The sequence below is a fragment of the Zychaea mexicana genome, assembly GCF_025766255.1.
Source record: "Zychaea mexicana strain RSA 1403 chromosome Unknown BDB00scaffold_55, whole genome shotgun sequence".
Taxonomy (NCBI): Eukaryota; Fungi; Mucoromycota; class Mucoromycetes; order Mucorales; family Lichtheimiaceae; genus Zychaea; species Zychaea mexicana.
In genome coordinates, this window is record NW_026516718.1 from 245,480 (window position 1) to 266,303 (window position 20,824).

General features: G+C 43.7%; 3 protein-coding genes across 3 annotated transcripts; 2 read left to right on the top strand and 1 right to left on the bottom strand.

Moving 5' to 3' along the window:
• Positions 1 to 6,899: 6,899 nt before the first annotated feature.
• Positions 6,900 to 11,768, top strand: BDB00DRAFT_959307 (uncharacterized protein). Its single transcript, XM_053129690.1, has 6 exons — positions 6,900 to 8,210; positions 8,320 to 9,546; positions 9,664 to 9,672; positions 9,754 to 9,850; positions 9,919 to 10,720; positions 10,803 to 11,768. The coding sequence occupies exons 1-6, from the start codon at positions 7,226 to 7,228 to the stop codon at positions 11,673 to 11,675; spliced, it is 3,993 nt and encodes a 1,330-aa protein (XP_052977994.1). The 5' UTR covers positions 6,900 to 7,225; the 3' UTR covers positions 11,676 to 11,768.
• A 2,745-nt stretch (positions 11,769 to 14,513) lies between these two features.
• On the bottom strand, positions 14,514 to 17,213 carry BDB00DRAFT_831886 (ClpP/crotonase-like domain-containing protein). The gene is made up of 8 exons (XM_053124162.1): positions 17,094 to 17,213; positions 16,910 to 16,951; positions 16,679 to 16,792; positions 16,473 to 16,557; positions 16,178 to 16,303; positions 15,883 to 16,075; positions 15,608 to 15,787; positions 14,514 to 15,549 (listed from the first exon to the last, which is right to left on the bottom strand). The coding sequence occupies exons 2-8, from the start codon at positions 16,916 to 16,918 to the stop codon at positions 14,895 to 14,897; spliced, it is 1,362 nt and encodes a 453-aa protein (XP_052977995.1). The 5' UTR covers positions 16,919 to 16,951; positions 17,094 to 17,213; the 3' UTR covers positions 14,514 to 14,894.
• Positions 17,214 to 19,333: 2,120 nt separating this feature from the next.
• Positions 19,334 to 20,222, top strand: BDB00DRAFT_883747 (uncharacterized protein; the record flags this gene model as incomplete). Its single annotated transcript, XM_053128263.1, has 3 exons — positions 19,334 to 19,690; positions 19,785 to 19,918; positions 19,991 to 20,222. The coding sequence occupies 3 exons, from the start codon at positions 19,334 to 19,336 to the stop codon at positions 20,220 to 20,222; spliced, it is 723 nt and encodes a 240-aa protein (XP_052977996.1).
• Positions 20,223 to 20,824: the final 602 nt, after the last annotated feature.

The window sequence follows — 20,824 nt, forward strand, 5'->3', positions numbered from 1 at the left end:
CCACACGAACAATAAGGGCTTCAACTTCGTTTGTTGTGAATTCAGTCAATTGATGCGGACGAGTTCTGGTCACACCATATGTTTACATGTCGTAACTTGAATATCGTGAAGGAAAACCTAGTTTGTCATCCTTGCTACGTAAATCAGGCCGGCCCTGCAAATGATGGATAATTGCACTAATTGAACATAAGCTGTCCATCGAAATGAGTGTTATTGCAACCGGCGGCTAACGCGTTCACCGTACCTATCAGCGCGTTCACGGTAGTATTTGTTTATTTTTATACGGCATTTGCAATACATAATGATGGCCGGGGAACAAAAAAAAAGGAGGAAGAATGAGAATGAAAGAGAGAGGGTGTGCAAGGGTCACGCCATAATCCTTTTTCAAATCTTTGAAGACTGGATACAGTGCTATATTATTCACTGTCAACCTCTAAGATCAAGATTTCTTCTGTCTCATTATCGTAACCACTAATATGCTACCAATTGTTCAAGTCAACTCATGATTTAGCAGCGTATGGCTAGATTAATGCATTCTTCCCTTGTGCATTTTCTTATATTATCACAACGTCTTCAATATTGCTTACAATCACCAAATATCCCCGAAGCAAGTACTACAGAATATCGCTATATTAGGCGGAAAGATAGCTTTCAAGGAACTTTTTTTTCTCTACAAGCAATATGGCTTCTTCTTAGCCCTGGATGATAGTAATAAAAGTTCTTTTTGCTATTGGCACCCGATCGAAGCTATACATATCATGAAATTCTTCAATTCTACAAATGAACCAAGCACTCCATCATTGCGGGCTTGAGGGATCGACAATCGCTGATTGTCGTGGGTATATACTTGATACTTAATTAAGAGTGCGTCTTTTGTTTGTTACACACGCCACCACATCGCACCATGGTTGATCCAACAACGGCCGAGACTTTCTACAATGGCTCACTTATCCCATCAAGAAGCTGGATACGACATTCAGCACATACTTACTCCAAACCAAAAATGATGTATATTTCGCCAACACCTTGCGCGAATATATCGTTATCATCCGAAGCTATTGTTCACCGGCCAATATCGACGCGGTACAAATCCAAAAATAATCTCGTATTTAACTTAAGCAACATTGACGGTAGACACTGTACCGAGACCCTTTGATCCCTGGTTTGAGCTTGGCGCTAACCAAAACTAGTAGTGCCCCCGGCCACTCCTATTCATCATTACTTTGGTCTTGAACCAACGAAAATAGACCAAATGTCATATTTCATTATTCCATGCTAACACATTCAAGCTTGAAAGCCTGCTTTAAACACTCTGATCAAAGAAAACAAAAAAAGAACAGAATGGTGGGCTCGTAGCCTCGGAACAATTTTTTTTCTTTTCGATTATTTTCGCGAGCACGACTACGCGACCACAGAAAGTAACAAAAAAAAGTGTGAAAGTAACAAAAAAAAGTGTGATCGTGTTGCTATTGCTGCCTGTATTGTTAGCACGGGCCTGGACGTGTTTTTTTACAACCAAAAAAAAATATATAAATACGCCAGGGCATTTTATTTTTTTTTCTTCACTCTTTCTTCTCTTCACTTTTCTTTTCCCTTCACTCCCTTGGATCCTCCTGGTCTTTCTCTTGGCTCTTCCCTTGGTTCTGGTCTCCCCCTCGCTCTGGCTCTTCCCTTGGTCCTGGTCTTGCCTCTGTCGGTCCTGGTCTCAGCCTTTTTCCCGTGGTCCCCCTGGCTGCCTACAACCGGTCCCTGCTTGGGGCTCTCTAGTCTGGCGTTCAACGGTGTTGGCCACAACCGGTCTTCAGGCGAAATCAGAGGACGGAGAAACCCTTCTCTGTTTTTTGCCATGGAAGTATGGTAGCGTACTTTCGGTTGGATGCCTTGTCTGCTGGTCTGCCATGGTGGGGTTGGCCTGGAGTACTTGTATAGGTGGTTTCCATGTGTGTTGTAGAGCGGTATTAGACCCGATCATGGCAGCGTGGTTGTCGGCATTGAAGCTTTGCGGGGGCGTCTGACGTTTCTGCATTGTATATTCATCCTCGACATACAGGATCTGATCTTGTGGGGTTGGATTTCAATGTCCTTTGGCCTGGAGTACTTGTATTGGTGGTTTCCATGTGTGTTATAGAGCGGTATTAGACCCGATCATGGCAGCGTGGTTGTCGGCATTGAAGCTTTGCGGGGGCGTCTGACGTTTCTGCATTGTATATTCATCCTCGACATACAGGATCTGATCTTGTGGGGTTGGATTTCAATGTCCTTTGGCCTGGAGTACTTGTATAGGTGGTTTCCATGTGTGTTATAGAGCGGTATTAGACCCGATCACGGCAGCGTGGTTGTCGGCATTGAAGCTTTGCGGGGGCGTCTGACGTTTCTGCATTGTATATTCATCCTCGACATGCAAGATCTGATCTTGTGGGGTTGGATTTCATTGTCCTTTGGCCTGGAGTACTTGTATAGGTGGTTTCCATGTGTGTTGTAGAGCGGTATTAGACCCGATCATGTTGTCATTGTCGGCACTATGTCAGCCACGTCGCAATCGACGCATCACCCGATACTCGTTCTCGGGCATGTTCGTACTGGTATATATGACCTTGCGGCTACCTTGCTCTTTGTGCCAGCTAAGAACATCGTACACCGTTTCGACAACTCCTACATTTCGCCCGCGAAAATGCGCTTTCTTGCAGTATGACGTGCATCGATGGATCTGATGCCTAGAAACCAGACGAGCCAAATCAGTATCTGCAGGTGGAAACGTTGCACAAACAATATTGCTTCGAACCAACTGGTCGAAATTGTCCCCAGTCCAAAGTACACAGTGGATGTGCGGACTACCTAAATAAAAATGCGTATATCACTCCTGACTGTAAGTTTGACACCGTGATTTAGTACCACACATAAAATAACAGTATACAATTACCTCAGGCTTGTAGCTCGAGAACCCAATAAAAGTCTTTAATGCCGCCAACAGTTGCACCGAATGTCCTTTTGATTCGTGATTCAAAAAGTTCAGACCACATGTGCTTGAAGTGGTTGGCAAACAAAACAGGATCGGACCACGGCTCGTCGGAATTGACAACTCGTATTATTTCTGGTGCGAAATCATTACAGCTGAATGTAACAAATAGCTGCGGTTCTCCAAGGTATAAAAAGCGCCTGCACTTATAAGCTTGACTTGATGTGATCGTGTGTGGTACACCAATGGTGATATCCTCCCGAACATGCTTTTTCCCAGTCTCTGGATCTTGGACGAACGGCCCACCAGCTGATGACTTGCGCTTACTAGGAATTCCTCGTTGAAGAGCAATATTTGCAATGCTCTATCCCCAGCACGATGAAGTTTCAAGAGTTTACCCAGACCTATCGGCCAAGGTTATAAACTCGCTGCCTTCATCAGTGTAGCGCGCGTGCGGCCCAGAACATCTAAGGGCATCACAGACCTGTTATTGCCTCAAACTTCCTCTGAATTAAATTCAGTAGTCTCTCTAAGAAGTCAGCGGTACCCGAAGGTACACAATCCAACTAAAAAGTTGGTCTGCCTATTTAGCAGATTAAGATCTCGTTCGTTATCGGAATTAACCAGACAAATCACTCCACGAACTAAGAACGGCCATGCACCACCACCCATATAATCTTGAAAGAGCTTTCAATCTGTCAATCCTTCATATGTCTGGACCTGGTGAGTTTCCCCGTGTTGAGTCAAATTAAGCCGCAGGCTCCACTCCTGGTGGTGCCCTTCCGTCAATTTCTTTAAGTTTCAGCCTTGCGTCCCGTACTCCCCCCAGAACCCAAAAACTTTGCTTTCGCTAAGGTGCTGGACAAGCCATAAGAGTCAAGTCCAATCCCTAGTCGGCATAGTTTGCTGTTAAGACTACGACGGTATCTAATCGTCTTCGATCCCCTAACCTTAGCCCCTGATCAACGGAAGCGTCCTTGGCAAATGCTTTCGCAGTAGTTTGTCTTTGGACAATCCAAGAATTTCACCTCTAGCGTCCAAATACAAATGCGCCCCATCAATAAAGTAGACTGCTTTAGTTATGAAGGCAGTATATCAGTTGCTACCGAGTCGTTGTACCAGCAGTATTTATAGCTGTAGCGGAAAAAGTGGACATACATTATTTACAGTAAATCACCGCAGTAAAGAATATTGCTGCTTGAAAGCTTCTTTATTAGCGCCACGAAAAGAAGAACCTGTTTTGTCCTTCCACCTTATCATGTTAATATGTCGGATTGGTCTTTGATTCGATTGCTCTTAATTGGTTCCAATAATGCAGTTTTTTTTAGAGTTGTCATAGGTGAAAAAAATATAACAATGTAGGTTAATGTTTGATTCAAGAACAAGTACTACGGAACATGTTTTAAAGCCCATACCCATCAGATTTCTATTCAGGGCCGCGTCTTAAATGAACTCAGTTTGCAACAAGATACTCACAAGCTGCTTCACAAACCATGTCTCTTTAAATCCTTCTAATAATATTAACAGAACCACATCTTTTAAAGTAAAGTTACTTCCCCTATGTTATCGGGTTTGAAAGCCGCGCCATATTTTAGTCGGTTATAAAATGGTTTGATTTTGTGAGAAGAAGAAGTAAAATTTAAAACTGTCAAACGGCGATAAGATGGAGATAATGTAGTATGTGTATACTGCTATATCGCAATACATAGGAATATGACTAAGTAGAAGAAAGAAGAAACAAGGGAAAGCTTATCAGTCGGAAGAGCGTTTCAGCTTGCCTTCAAATGTCCAGCTTGACAGCTCAGAAGAAATATCTTTACATGCTGTCGAAGTATGTCGTCTCAGCGAGGCTGCCAGCGCGACCCCGGGTGAGGAAGAGCAAGAGCCACTGTAGAAACCTTAAGCCGAGATCGCAGTATGTACTGTAAAACAGTGTTCATATAAGATACCAGGTGCTCGTAATCTATTCTATAATGTTGTTGGTGTTTCCAATCATCCGCATATTTGGATTTAGGGTGCAACGCATCGTCCTTATCGAAAATTCGAAAGCTCGAATTTGCTATCCACTTTATGCACAATGAGTATGCTAATTTAAAGTGCGCTATTCAAATGCATATTGCATCAAAAAGTGAGCATAACTTACCAATTGTCGCTTCGCGACATCGCAAGCTTTCTAAAGCAATCGCCCATGTGCTTTAAAAGATTAGTCCAGTGCTCTGGTATTAAGTCTCAACATGTTTGATCGTTCCACCCAGATAAAGAGTTGGAGCGAAGCCTCACTCACTAGGTTTCCGTAACATAATGTTACTTAGTCTTCAGAGTCGACAACTCTCCATGAGAAAGCGAGCGTTTCACCATATCATCGCGTGTCCTCCTATTCAGACCGATTACACTCGTCGTAGGTTTCCATCACGATTGACTCCGTCAGAAAGTTTTGGCAACCTCGCAGAACGGAGTAGAAGCGTTGGCAACCGCAGCAATTTTGATCGACCCAAGTGGATGGCATCATTTTGATGCTCAACCGTACACACGCATAAAAAACCATGTCCCTTGTAAAAAGGAATTACCGGTTCCACTTTGTTCATGTTAAAGTCGACCGTGTCATGCGATGTGTTAGCTGTGTAATGCCCAAGAAGATACAACCCCACATTTTCTCTCTATGAAGTATATGTATCTCTTGCTCGTCCTTCATCAGCAGCGTGATCGCATAATATAGCACAAGCACCTTCATATTTCATAAAACAGCTTATTCTAATATGTTTTAATTTTGGTATTTGTGTGTGTGGCACTATTATCTGATCAGTAAAAGTGAGAACAAAAAGCTGAAGGAAAAATTGTTCTAAGTATTTAAGGCGATTCAAAGAGAGGTATAACAGTTTGTTAAAATGTGGCAACAGAGGAAAGTACGCGTGCCTGGGTGAGCCGTGCAGTATTTATGTATAAACATATATCGTAATAAACCTTCGTTATGTTATGCTCCTTCTCATTGTATTTCTTTCTGCTAGCTCTGAAATTGGATTTTCCTCAATAGAGCCAAATATCATAAAGCAATAGATTTTCTGGGTTATTATGGCTACTAATATGCTAAGCCCAGTAAAGACAGTCAAGGGATATAATAGCATCCGAAAGATACAATTGCCGTTCGTAGCCGTTTACATCCTTTCGGACACTAGAACGACCTTCCAAGACCCTGAAAGGTCTCAAAGGTTTAAACGGTAATCTGAGAATTTGGATGATATCGTACACTTCATACGCATGAATCTCAACGCAGGGAAAAGAGGCCGGCCTTAAAAATCATCACGTACACAGTATTGTAGTAGGCTGTTCGTAACTTCCACAGCTGCATTTAGCCCTTGTACAATTTTTCCAAGCTCTTTAGTGTACTTTTTGCCAGTTTTACTGATTTTTTCTTAGAAATGATATTTACGGAAAAGAAAACGTCATCGTTTCGTTGGCTAGAGCAAGGATCGAACACATCGGTGAAACGTTGCACTTTAAAAGAGGAAGAGGGCATGATCATTATGGCACTATGTAGCACCAAGCTAATTTTAAATCAGAAGAAGTTTTTTTATTATTTGTCCGACATAGTAGTGTTCAAAGAAAGTGACTGAATGCCGATTTTGATACAAAAGGAACCAGAAGAAGTTGCCGCCGTTTGGGAAGTAAAAATAAAAATAACGTAATGGTAGTATGCTTGGCATATATATATATATATATATACCTTCATTCAATGCCCGGTATACCTTCTTCTTTTGTACTCTAGAAAGGGAAAGGACTCATTATAATAATGCAATAATCCACTACTTATTCCTTCCACGTATTACCTAGTACTTGGTTAATTATATTCTCTCCCCCATTCTACCCAAAATGCATTTGTACGCTTTGCATGAGTGAGAAACAAAAGATCTACAGATACCGGATTCACCTGACTTTGAATTACCTTTGGAAAGATCGACCAGGCGAACTGTCCCTTTCTATTGTGGGTAAATCCCGTCTTACTGCAACAAATAAATTGTTCTGTGCTATCTTTACACCACATATTGCACACACCATCACTATCATCCCTTCAAGGTCGGAGTCTTTTCTATTATCTCTCCATTTATTGTAGCTTCTTGGAAAACACCCAACCAGAAGCGGCCATACATATATCCACCACTCTCTTTTAGTTTCTTCTCTTTCCCTCCGGCTGTTCATCACTTCCGTGCTTCCCCCCATTTCTCCCTTCCACCATTCGCATGTGTATATACCTTCAAACGACATATATATAATATGGAGCATTCCAACAGTAACTCGTCATCGGATCACAACGACGCTCCAGCAGTAACGACAACGACGGTTTCCCGAGATGATCTCTTAACTGACGCACCACCAGTGACGGAATTATCTACCAAACACAACCAAATCTCCCGCAATTACGATATGCTTACTTCGAACAGCGTTTTAAGAGACAACAACGATGCCGGTGTCGTTTCTAGTAGCGACGACAACGACGACGACGGTTGCTATAGTGACAAAGATAAAAAAGCCCCTGTCAACAATCCAGCTGTGATAGCTCCGCGCCCAGAAGGAGGCAAATGTACCACGACGACGACTGCTGGCGAGGAGAAAGACGGTAAAAATACTAATGGTTGCGCGGGCCAACACAACAGCACCAGCAGCAACGTTGCACAAATTGAACAACCCCCATCACCTCCGATAACATTGTTGTCATCTTCGACTCTTGCTGTTGTTGGTGCTGATGAGAAATCAGATGCTGAAACGTCTACACCAACAACAGTACTCACAGAAGCTTCGTTGGCGAAGCAAAATGAAATGATGGCCGAGCAAGATGCAAAGCCATCGGCCATCCCTGTATCGTCATCCAACGCCATCCGTGCCTGGGCAGCTACGCTTCCGGAGATCCCTGACTCTGTGCAGCATACCCCTATGGGTCCGTCACATATATTCGAGCTCCAATCGTCGCCGACGCCATCACCACACCACCGTCAAGACTCTAATGAAGAGAACTGCAGTGATGGAAAGACTTATGATGATGAAGATGCGCATGATAGCCCTGAACCCCAGATACAAGAAACCAAAGACGTGTTTACTGATACACAAAAAATCGCATACGTTGGTCTGTGCGCAGTGACCAGTCTCGAGGTCGTTCATGATCTCCAGGGAAAAGACTTTACGTATGCACGGATGAGTGCGGACAACTGGCAACGAAAGCTGATGAGAACGATATACATGCACATGGATATTTCACCAGAAGGTAAGTAAATCCTTATATAAACAAGATGTGTTGGGAGAAGGAAAAGAAAATTAGGAGGGAATTAACGTGTGTTGCACGGATCTAACCGTTCTTTTCATTGGGTCCAAAGAAAGGAAAATGATTGAATCCCTTGCTCGACATGATATCCGGCCTACCGATTTGGTCCATCAGTTTACGGCACAGGGAGAAACCACGACTGTCAATATGGGAGGCTATCAGGAAGTCCAACAGCCTCGACAACCCAAGAAGCAGGATGACTTGCAGCAACAAACTGATAAGGAGTCACGGCAACAGCAGCATAATTCCCCAGGAAAAGGGTCTAGATCAAGTACGGAAACAAAGAAAGAGCCGGTAGAACAATCGTCATCAGCACGTGCAACTACAAGTCGACCGACCTCCCCAGTAATTAACAGCACAGAAACTCAACAAGAAAAAACAGAAAAGATGTCGATAGAAAAGAACTCTGAAAGTGATCACGACGACGATGATGATACCGTTGCGGACAATAATAACAGCAACATAAACAGCATAGCCCAAGAATCTGCATCAACAAGCGATAACGAAAAAACTGAATCTTCCGATAGTAAACATAATGATAACAACATGAGAAAACCATTAGAGTCACCACCCGCAAGCACAAACCCTCAACAACGACAATCCTCCAGCTCCACTACAGCGCCCTCTGATACCCCAAACTCTGCTGCTGGTGCAGGAGCAACATCCGTGTTATCATCGTCCTCATCACCACCATCCTCCTCGTCTTCATGCAGCGAAACAAACAATACGGCCGAAGCAGCAGCAGCAGCAGCAGCAAATGGCGTGGACGGGCAATTTGTAATCGACTTGCGTTGGACGGTCATGTGCGACCTATTCCTTCTCTGCTTGAGCGCCGAAAACTACGATACACGCTCCCGAGTGTTTATTGCTCGCATGGCCTCCTATCTTGAATTAGATTGGTTCCAGGTGATCGGCTTTGAGAAGCGCATTACGGTACATCTAATGCAGAACGCAGGGGCTGCTTGGGAAACAGAGACTGTTACGAGTGTCGCCACAACGCAGACAAACATGACGGATATGGTCGAAGTATCTGTTAGAAATGAAGTCGAGCGTAAGAGCCGTAACAAGCAAAGACGCAAAAAACGTTACATCATGATTGGTCTGGCAACTATTGGAGGCGGTTTGATTCTCGGTTTAAGCGCAGGTCTAATGGCGCCAGTCATTGCAGGCGGTATTGGTACCATTCTTACAACCGTGGGTGTTACGGGAACATCCGGTTTCTTGGGAGGAACTGCTGGTATCGCTTTGATTACTGGTGGTGCTACCGCTGCTGGTGGAGGTAAAATTACAGACGAATAAGTTTGTTTTGTTTTTGTGTGCTTTTCAATTTGCATTTGATGTTGATAAGTTCCATGTTTTTTTATCTTGCGCTACGGATTTACACCTTAACACCCAGGCATTGGAGGTAAGCACATAAATATGAGATCAAATAATCTATACTCATTCTAGATATACTAAATAACTCAATATTGCCATCAATTACTAGCTCGAAGTATGAAAAAGCGAATGAAGATGATTAATACATTTGAATTCTCGCCCGTCACCGTTGATGAGAGTGTTAGCTGTATTGTGAGCATATCAGGGTAACTACATTGCGCAATTCCTTGATTTCCCACCTGGAAACAGAAATTAATCCAGTGCTTTTCTATAGATGGCTGCCGAAAGGAGCAACCAAAGATACAGCTGCATTGCCTTTCAGTACGCTCGATTCTATTATGGGCGATCATTATACATTGTATTGGGATCCAGAAATGCTTGAAGCGCTGGGCAGTGCGTTCAAGATTTTTGCCACAGAAGCCGTTGCATTTTCGATCCAACAAGCGTTGGCGCATACCATCATGGGCGCACTCCTGGCTGGTCTCGCATGGCCGCTCGCGCTTACCAAACTTGGCTACCTTGTTGATAATCCGTGGAACAACGGTCTTGATCGTGCCAGGCTGGCAGGGTTGATTCTTGCCGACTCGCTCATGAACAGAAACCTAGGTGCCCGCCCGGTGACTTTGGTAGGCTACTCGTTAGGTGCTCGTGTCATTTTCTACTGCCTGCTGGAACTTGCGCGGGTCAATGCATACGGTCTGGTGGAGAATGTCGCTTTATTTGGTACACCTGTAAACGCTTCTAAAACACAGTGGAAAGAGTGCACAACGGTGGTTGCTGGTCGCTTTATCAATGGTTATGCAACAAGCGATTGGCTACTTGGATTCTTGTTTCGTGCCTCCACAGCCGGTCTAGGCAACGTGGCAGGGTTGCGGCCTTTACAACATATCGAAGGCAATAGGGTTCAGAACGTGGATTGCACAGATCTTGTCAAGGGTCACTTGAGCTATCGTCTGGCAATGCCCAAGCTTCTGAAGCGTGCTGGTTTTGTGGTCACATCAGAGGAGTTGCCAGATCCTGTGAAGGAAAGTGAAGAAGTTGAAGATGAGTTTGTCATTGACTTATCAGGTGCAAAGGTAAAAAAAAGCTTTTCTTTTGCAACTGCATATATCCTACTGCGTTTGACTGACGTTTGTATGGATTCTGTTATTCAAAAAGGATCTAGAGCAGTTCCGCCCTGCAACAATGGTACGAGGTTCATCTGTATCATCCTTGACGTCTGGCAAAGCTTCCATTCAATACCCACCACCAAAGACCAAATGCCATCCGCCACGGACGGCAGCAGAAGTAGCACAACAGCAGCAGGAGCAACAACAAAGAGAACAAGAACAACAAGAACAGTCTTCACCATCACCACCACAACAATCGCAGCAAGAATCCTCACAGCAACAGCAATCCCCCGAACAGTCACCTAAGATTACCTTTACTGCTTCTTCATTGCCTATCGATTCGCCCAAATCCTCCATGTCTATGTACCACCTTACAGACGATACCGCCATACTCCAGCAACAACAAGAACAACAACACCACCACCAAGCATGTGTAGCACAAAAGCAAAATTCCGGCAGTGAAGACAAGACACTTGTTGACGGTGTATCCGATCAAGACATCATTGCAGATATTATTGCTAAAGCAGCAGCAGTGTCTAAATCCTCCAACAACTACAGTTCGCTATCATCCGGAAGAGCATCCATAGCACAGCATCGCCCCGATTCCCCTACCATGACACAGTCATCCTCTGATACAACCGCGTCGATGCGGTTCTCAGCTGCCGTCGAAGACAACAGCAACACCAGTGCGCCATCGCGGCGCTCAATATCATCTTCTTCACTTTTCAGCAAATCATTGCTATTTAACAAAAACAGGAAGAAATCAAGTGAAGAACAAGGCCAGCAAGAGCTTTCTGAAGCAGGCATAGAAGTCAAAGAGCTGAAGAGTACATTGGGACGGATGGTTGTACCAGAAGATGTCGTCAATCCGATGCCCAAGTTCAGTTTAGAAAAACCTAACTTTGCACGCGTCAACCGGTGAAAAGGCATAATAAAGTCGTTTTTTCTTTTTTCTCTTTTCCTGCTCCAATAAAAAATATACATTTGTTTGTGTGGAATACAACTTAAACTCGTGAACATCATTATGTCGCCGATGAATGACGAGCTCGTAAGGAGACAGCAACATTTGTTGATGTACACAAACAAGAAAGAAAGAAAAGGGGAGGAAAAATAGGTGTTGTGGCGTAAATGATGGCTCATTCTTTGGATTTGAACACTCCCATTGCGTTTGAAATTGAAAAGCGAGAGATATCTTGTAAAATGGCAAAGGAACTGTCTTATTGCCACTAGTCGACGAAATGCTTGTGCTCAAGAGCAACATGAGTAGTTGTATTACTTACATACAGTCGCGAATAATATAACCTTCTGTGGAGAATATAGTAAATAGGGGCGAACGTGGCGAAATCCCTGATGGGCGTTTTGCGTATACAAAGATTATTCATTCCAAGAAAAAAAAATAAAAGACGAAAAGTATCATCCTTACTCGTAATGTAATTTGACAGTAGAGCGTGGACTTATCAAACTTTTTTCATCGTATAAATAACTGAACTTACACATAAAAGCCCTGGCGATCATAAAGGAAGGAGTGTAGTACATTACAATGAAGTGGGATACCAAAATCGTGACGCCTAAACTACACGTTCACCATAGTGAAACAAGAAAAAACAAGTTAAACGTTTCTGATCAGAAAACATCCTCTCTTGGTATCTATGTCAGAGGCGGAAACAGCAAGTGATTCGCAGATGTTCTCTTCAGGGAAAGAGAATAAAAAAGCTAATGTTTTTCCCACTCTTATTTTTTCCATACAGTGTTTGCATTCATGGCTTTTGAAAGTGGTTGACAGCATGTGCAAAGAGCCAAAGAGGTGTAATAAAAAGTAGTTGAAACGCAGGTGCAGCTGGCCAGCCTGCAAAGAGCCTCCGTAAACGTGGATGAAGTGACCAAGGCTACTACGAACCGCCTCGTTAATGCAATCCAGCACGTCATTATCACCTGATAAAGCTGAATGAAGACAGTTTATTGTAGATGTAACAGAGATGAAGATGTTATTTATAGCAGTAATGGTAGTAGTAGTAGCAGTAGCCGTAAGCGGTAGTTGTACCTAGGGGATAAAATTAGGTGGTGGGCTTTGCGCAATACTTGCAAGAAAGGGTTTGAAAATACATCAGAAAAAAAGCTAGGTATATACCAAGAAAAGAATTAGAAGGACGGAGAAGGCCAATCGGACTATGGTACTGTACATGAGCATCTTGCGTCAATTTCTTATCATCAAGCTGCCTGAAGTTTAGCGATGCGGCGGGTCGACATTGGCGGGCGCAGTAGAGGTGCTGCAACAGCGCGAGCACGGACAAGGCAAACCATTTTAAGGGCAGCAGGGATTGAGCATGCAAAGTTATCGCGCGCTATAGGATACCTTAGTACTTGTCAATTGGCGGCGCAAGCAAGCAGCATGAAAACGATTGCCCTTGTGCTCTGTAAATCGTCTTATAGCATGGTATTTTCCATCAATGATGCATCCACGCTCGTCCTACACGGATTGTGCGAGTGAGACACCACCAGAGTTGCTCATTTCTTTGTAAGATGTTAGTGGAAGCTGCAGTTGCCGTTCATGCTGCTGTTTGCTCGTTGTTGCAGTGTCGACGGCGGTGGTATGTAGCGCTAATGTGGTTTTCAGTGCTGTGTCATCAGAGTTGCTTTTCTGTGAGCCGTATCCCTTTCGACCATGTCAATCTTGGCTCTGGCGGGCAAGGCACGAACCAAGCATTGATTGTTGGATTTTTGCGGACGTTATATGCAAGTTCTGCCTTAGTTTGCTTTTTCTCGACGTCGTCCTTCGTATATATTATCATTTGCCGGAAGCTCCAAATGAGTTGTACGTTCGAAAGGAAGCTCATGTTTCAGGGCAAAACCGGGTACTGCATTTTATCCTTAAACTTTATTCACTCGTGTGGCATGGCCTACTGGATAACTGGCAATGATATTTTGCAGATACATGCCTGCCAGTCATAAAGCTCAACTATATATTTAGCTCCCTTAAAAAAGTGCATTTTGTCAACTCTGTTTTCTATGCATTGATGGTTATACATACATAACGGCTACTATAAAGAAATCGTAGAACCTTGGTGTTTTAAACTCTTTAAGAACGTTCAAAATCGGACAATACAGCTTTATGCAACAACAACTCACTGATAGTCGCTTGGCTCGTGCAGCGAGCACTTTGTGTGGGCTTTCACCTAAATGTTGAGTCAAAGATGAGGTAATAAGCGGTGCAATGTTTCTCCGATTCTCTCCTAACGCTGCACGCTGTTCATCTTTCACTTACATCACAAAGATGTGTTGCAAGAAAGTGGTCACAATGTCTATTAGTATCATCATAGCTGGATGCATATGGTCACGACTCGGTTAAAAGTTTAATGGTAAATCAAGTTGTACTAAGTCGCATGGTTGTACGCCGGGATGTGCCAAAGGCGCCCACGTTTATACAAAGGAGAAATTGTACCAAGAGCAGAGGAAACGGCAACAGAATATGAATTTGGGTAGAGATAAGCAAAGGCGAACAAAGCCTAGATGCGTAATATACAGTTATTGTTTGCTTTCTTTCATCGTATATACACAATTATCGAAGGAAGTGAATCACAAACTTTTATTATGAATGATAAAATTATCACCGTTGACAAATTATGATTAGAGAAAGGCAAAGTAGTTTCGTCGCGAAGCAAAGCGTCTACTATGTGGTACCTGATACTGTAGCTTCAACCCTGTTTAGTTCCATATTCAGAAAGTTAAGTTAGCTATAATATGTAATAGATGGCGACAAAAAGAAGTAGGAAAGGGCATAAATACTGCCACCAAAGAGTTTTAGTATCTAGAATTATATATATTCTACAATTTGAAGGATTCCCTGGGTTTAAGCAGGGTTTAATATGCTGAAGATATCTCTTCGGGCACTTTTAAAGATAAAAAGGAGACATACATTGCAGTGGTGTATAGTAATCGTTTGATAATATAGAAACAGTGCTATGGCGGTAGTCGTGGTGACGAGGCTAGGAGAGAGGAGGGAGAAGGAATGTGAAAGCAAAAATGATGGTAATAGGGTAGTGATATCAATGTATATATAACAAAGGAAGGGAAGGAAAAGAACTAGTTTGTATGTAGAGGATTGTATGTACACAACATATGGGGAGCGGCGAGGAGTCTTTCTTTAATAATGAGGATGATGATAGCGATCGTCATCTTCTTTCCAGATCAAAGTAGATCCGTCCTCGGCCAAAACGGTCTTGCGATCCAGAATATCTTGAATTTTCTCTCTGACGCCTCGCTTCCCACGGCTTCCTTTGACAAACCAGTCCATGACTTCGGCCTTTGTTTTTAACCGCCCGCTATTCGTGTTCCCCTCCTGTGGTTGAAACTCGGAGCCCTCGCCAGTGATAGACAGCCGCACTTCATTTTCAGAGGGCAGGGCGTATCGGGCATAAGGGTATTGGCGCATATCCAGATTGGACAAGAAAGTGAGGTCGTTGGGCGATGGCCTGCTGAAATACAATTGGTCGATTTCATGATCAGAGATATGAAGTGGATCCCATTGCGGTTTTCGTCGTGGTTTGCTGAGGAAGGAGGAGTCGACGCCTTGGTCAAAGTCTCTGGTCACCATGAACTTTTGGACAAGATCGAATTCCATTTTTAGACTTTCACAGAGGGTCATCGAATGGCGCGCTTTGCGTAGTGCTTTTAGAGTGACTTTGAGGCTCGTGGGTGAGGTCGATAGGAGCTTTTGTCGTGTTTCTCGGATCCATGCCGTTGATTTTTCGCGGTCGAGTGCAGCGAGTATTTCATCAATCGAATTGTATCGGAAGCATCTGTAAGAAATAGCTCGTCAGTTATATAGCTTGCGAAATTGAAGAAATTACAAGGTACCTGTCGATCGTCTGGCGCATCGATTGTGGCATGCCTATTTTATCGGCCGACAAAGGTTCCACAAACTCTTCAATCACCCGATGGATGATCTCGTGGTCGGATGTTTCAAGATCAATGAGCCTGTCCTCCAACGCCCCTAATCGTACAGACGGTACATAGTGTGTCGCAATGCCCGTATAGCTAAAAAGGCACCCATAATCAAGTATTAGTCATATCCGCTCGTCTGTTTCTCCCCCTTCAATGTGGCATGGTTCATCATGGCGTCATCAACTCACAATGTATCAACTCCTTCTACCCGACTCCCTGTCAATGCCAGGTAAGTTCCAATTTCCCCGTCCAATTTGGATAGGAAGAAGCTAGCTCCTGAGCTGGGACACAAGCCAATGCCTGCCTCTGGCGTTGCAAAGATGGTTCGTTCTGTGGCAATGCGAAATGGTCCATGAGCGAATAAACCTATTGCTCCACCCACTATTCATCCCAAAAGGTTGGATTTTTCTCAGTTGGTATGTATCCCAGAAGTACAGCTTTCGCATCAATCCGAAGTTGCCATTCATGTTTGTGCCAACTTACAAGCATAGCCATCCAGCAAGGTGATATAAGGAGTTTGCAATGTCGAAATCATTTGGGCCAGCCGAAACTTTTCTTGGAAAAAGTGCAAAGAATCCGGATCCTTTGACCTGACTTTGAGAAGGATATCTAAACATGATGTTGGTAACGTAAGATTTCGCTGATCCACTTTGCATCAAACCCCCGGTCTCCCGCCCCTTTTGCTGACTTGTATATATAAGCTTTCTCTCTCTCTCTCTCTCGCTCTTTCTTTCGTCATCAACCCCCTTCCGCCATTTATTGTTTATTGTTTGCATACCTAATATATCATCTCCGGCACAGAACCTCCCATCGCCCACGCCCTCAACTAGAATGAACTTTGCTAGCTTGGAAACATCCCATGCCTAAAAGAACGTAAAGTGGGTCGTTATGAGGTCATCCCGTCTGATAGCTGTATCCACCCAATTTATACAACAAAAGCCGATGCACTATCATCGTCATCATCCTTTCTCCCCCCCCTTTTACCTTTAATTGTGGAGTCATGTTCCGAACCATTGTCAGGGTCAGTGCATTTAGCTTTTCTGGTCGATTCAATATAAACATTCGCGCACCGAGCACTTTTCTATGCAAAACATGCGTCTACATGGTCGAAATTATATACAAGGTTAATAAGGTTTCCAGAAAACAATAAACAAAAAGTGGTATCATTCCTGCAAATACACCCCCGCTACTTTATTTTTTTATTATTTTGTTTACCTGTGGCATGTCTGCTTCAGATATTATTCGTTCTGTCGATAACTATTCATAATAATGTCAGCATTGATAGTCAATGAAAGAAAAGACTAATTTAAAAAAGCAAGTTCCGAAGAGCAATTTATGAAAAAGGTTGAAAAGGGAAGAATAAAAGGGTAGAAAAAAAAAGTCATTCACTGTCATTTACCGTTTTCCTCGCCGGAAGTCTCTCCGAGTGAAGGTACCGTAAAGACTGGCATGCACGAGGACTAATGAGTGCTGCAGGAATGGTAGGTGTTCGACATTTTAGCGTGGTAATAATAGTAGTAGTAGTAGTAGCAGTAATCGAACGGAGGAGGAGACGATGACGATATCGTAAGGGAACAACAAAGAGAGTCCGACGCATTCCTAGTGCGTGCGGGCGAAGAATAAAAGTGGACAATAAGAAAATAGAAATAGGGGTGTGTGTGTGTGGGGGGGTTGGTAGTGGAGGGATGGGGAGTAGGAGAGAACAAGTGAGGAGAGGAGGAGCCTTTTTGTTTTAACGTGGGTCAAGTAAAAGCGTGCGTGCGTAAAAAATAGTGGAGAGTTTTTTTTTTTTTTTTTGCGTTCCAGTAAGGCAAGTCAGTCAGTCAGCCAGTCAGCCCAGCCGGTTCAGTCAGTTCAGTCAGTCGTGTGAAATGCGAGTTCTCCCGCAAAATGTGTGTGCGTGCGTTATATCATGCTAAAACTGAAATTACCCCCTTCAAAAACTCCGATGCGAGTGTCAATAAGTCAATTAGGCTGATAAGTCTACTTCACATGGCAAAGGAGAAGGACAAGGAGGAGGATTGTTTATTTCTTTGGGGTGTGTGGGAGGTTTAGTAGGAGAGGCAAAAGGACAAAGGAAGACTAGATCATAATGGATTATACATGTCGCATGAGAAATAAGAGAACAAGGCAGAAGCACAGACGAGTGTGTGTCGGGCGCAATTTAGATCCATGAATGACGTTTTGAATCGTTACACCAAGGCCACGCTCTCAATAATTGGCGGGGCCGTATTCGATTGGCTCTTGCTGATTGTCTGAACCTGCCATATGTGCAATCTTTGTCTTACATAACTAGAATCGGTGGGTGGGTGGGTGGGGGGGAGAGGGAGTTGAAGAGGGAAGAACAAGAAGAAAACGTGGCCAAGTGTCCAGCTTATCGTAATCTGTTGGACAATTACACAGACCCACAGACTTGGCTGTGCATCACATATATCAACTGCAATTGTCGTTAAAAGAAGACCTAAAGAAAGCAAAAGAGAGACAGGGGGTAGAAGGGATGATATGATTAGCGAAAAGACGTCTTCAGTAATCAGGGTTTTTATTTTCCTCCGCAGATACTGTCAGTAAAATAGCATCATTCAGTCATCATCGATCCTTACGGTCATCATGGTCTAATATCCAAAACAACAGCAACGACCTAGGGATGGGGAAGGGGCTGCTACACGACGGCACTGATGTAATTCTCATGCCCTTCTGCGTGGAGCGCTTTGTCTGTTGTTGCCTTTGTGTCCTTTTCGTCTCCAGCCCCTCCCTGTTTCTCAGTAAGCAACTCCACCCCCCAAAGGCTACCTTGTACTCTGCTCTGACCACATCCGACAATAATGAAAATAATTATGACTACTTCAAGCCAAGTCCGCCAAAAGAAGAAAAGCCCCACCTCTCTAAATCCAGGTTTATTATTTTTTATATGCTCCGCGCGCGCCGATCAATAGAAGACGAGAAGGAATCGGATAGGTAAATCAGGAGCCTATTTTCATGTCCCAGGAACGGAGTACACAATCAAAAGAAGTGTTGTCTTGCAGATGCAGCTGCTGCACTTGTTGCAATGATAGGTGGAGCATGCACATGAGATGTGATATGTCCACCATTGTGTGTGTGTGTGTGCGTGGTCAGGGCGAAAGGGGGGGGGAATGGAGAAAGTAGCAAGGGGGGTTGTCTTGGTAGCAGTTACCTAGCAACCGCATTGAAAAATTTTGGGGGAGGGAGCCGGCTCAGTTGTCAGGACACGAGCGTGCAACAGCAACCGATTGTGAAGCTGGGTGCCACTACCACACTACCACTGCTGGTGCTGCTGCTGCTGGTGCTACTGCTACTGCTGCTGCTGCTGCTGCTTCGGCTAACTGACTGGGTGACAAAACCTTGTACTCACCCATCATTTATCACCTATAAATTAAGCACCAAATGATTGTTCCTTTTCGCAGCTTGGTTTCTTCTTCTTCTCATCCTCCTCTTCCTTAAGCTTTTTATTTCTTCTTTTTTTTTCCTTTACTACTTGCCTTTTTCTCTTGCTCACTTTTTGTTCTTCTTTGGTGTTTACTTTCAGAATCCCTCTTAAGACCCAATTTTCTCTTGTTATTTCTTTCTATTTACCCCAATTAAGCCAAATAATCCGTTGTTACTCTCTCTACGCAAAACACTATGGACATTCGAAATCTGCTCAACAGCAACAGCAGCAGCACCGCTAGCACCACTACTCACCACCACCTCGTCCGCGACTTGCACGTAGACACGACACCCATCACCACTACAGCTGCGGTTGACTTCGACAAGCCTTTCGAGTGCACTTGGGACCACTGCGGCAAATGTTTCTCGCGACGATCGGATCTCTCAAGACACAGACGCATCCACACGGGTGAACGTCCTTACCACTGCGAGTGGAACGGTTGCGGCAAGCAATTCATACAGCGGTCGGCGCTCACCGTCCACATGCGCACGCATACCGGCGAGCGTCCCCATGTGTGCGAATACAATGCCTGCGGCAAGTCATTTAGCGACGTACGTATCACATTTTATCTGGAAAATAATAATTTTATCTCATAAAAAAATTGTCGTGGTCGCATGGCTAACTCTAAATTATCCATCTTTTCAGTCTTCATCATTAGCTCGACATCGACGTACGCATACCGGAAAACGGCCTTATGTGTGTAATCATTGCGGCAAGTCGTTTACGCGCAAAACGACACTTTCGAGACATCAGCGGTGCCACGATCCAGAATGGAAGCAGTAAGTTTCGTTTGCAGCATTTTTTTTTTTTGTTTTATCAATCGTCATTAAACTCACACTTGCCTTTTATAGTATCAAATCTCCGACAACTGTTGGCACTTACTCCCCCATGACAAGCGATTCTGAAGCCGATGTGCCTCCTAGTCCACCTAGCATGGCACTTGCCGACGTGTTGATTCGACCACAGCCTGTAGACCATTCACGATGGACTGCCCAGCATGCACCTTGGTATCATCTTCCCCCCGCATTGCCCACTTCTTCTACCTCGCCAACCACCTATCATTTTCCTCCTTTCAAGGTGTAAAGAGAACAGGTTTCTTTCTTCGAGTATGTCCCACGACGGACCGCGACACAAGCAACGAAAACAACAACAACAACAACAGGAACCGTCTCAGCCGTTAACAACTTCTCTTTTCATCATCGTCAACAACCTCGTCATTCCGAACATCTCTCCTTTCCTTAATTTCACTCTTCTCTATCTCTCCTCATGCGTTGTCTGTGCAAGCACAACAACTCTTATTACTTGACAATCACGACCACCCCCAAAAAAATGACAAGAAATCCAACCCTGCGTCTGTGCGCGTGCATCCACCTATTGTGTATATAGCTTTTTCTCTTATTAGTACTATATGGTATAATATGCCCCCCACCCCTTAAAAACTTTCTCTTATTCTGTTCATCCTCTACACCACTTTATACTCCTATGCCATATCAAACCATCCCCATATTTAGACTACTACTATTACAAGCAAGCATATTTTCTCTTTTCCTTCTTCTCGGCAGTTTCATACCTGTTATGGACATCTCTTTTATTCTAATACAATGTCAAACACACACACACAAGAGAACATCATTGATCACTTTTTTTTTTCCATATACAACAATAAAGAAACTTGTAAAAAGAAA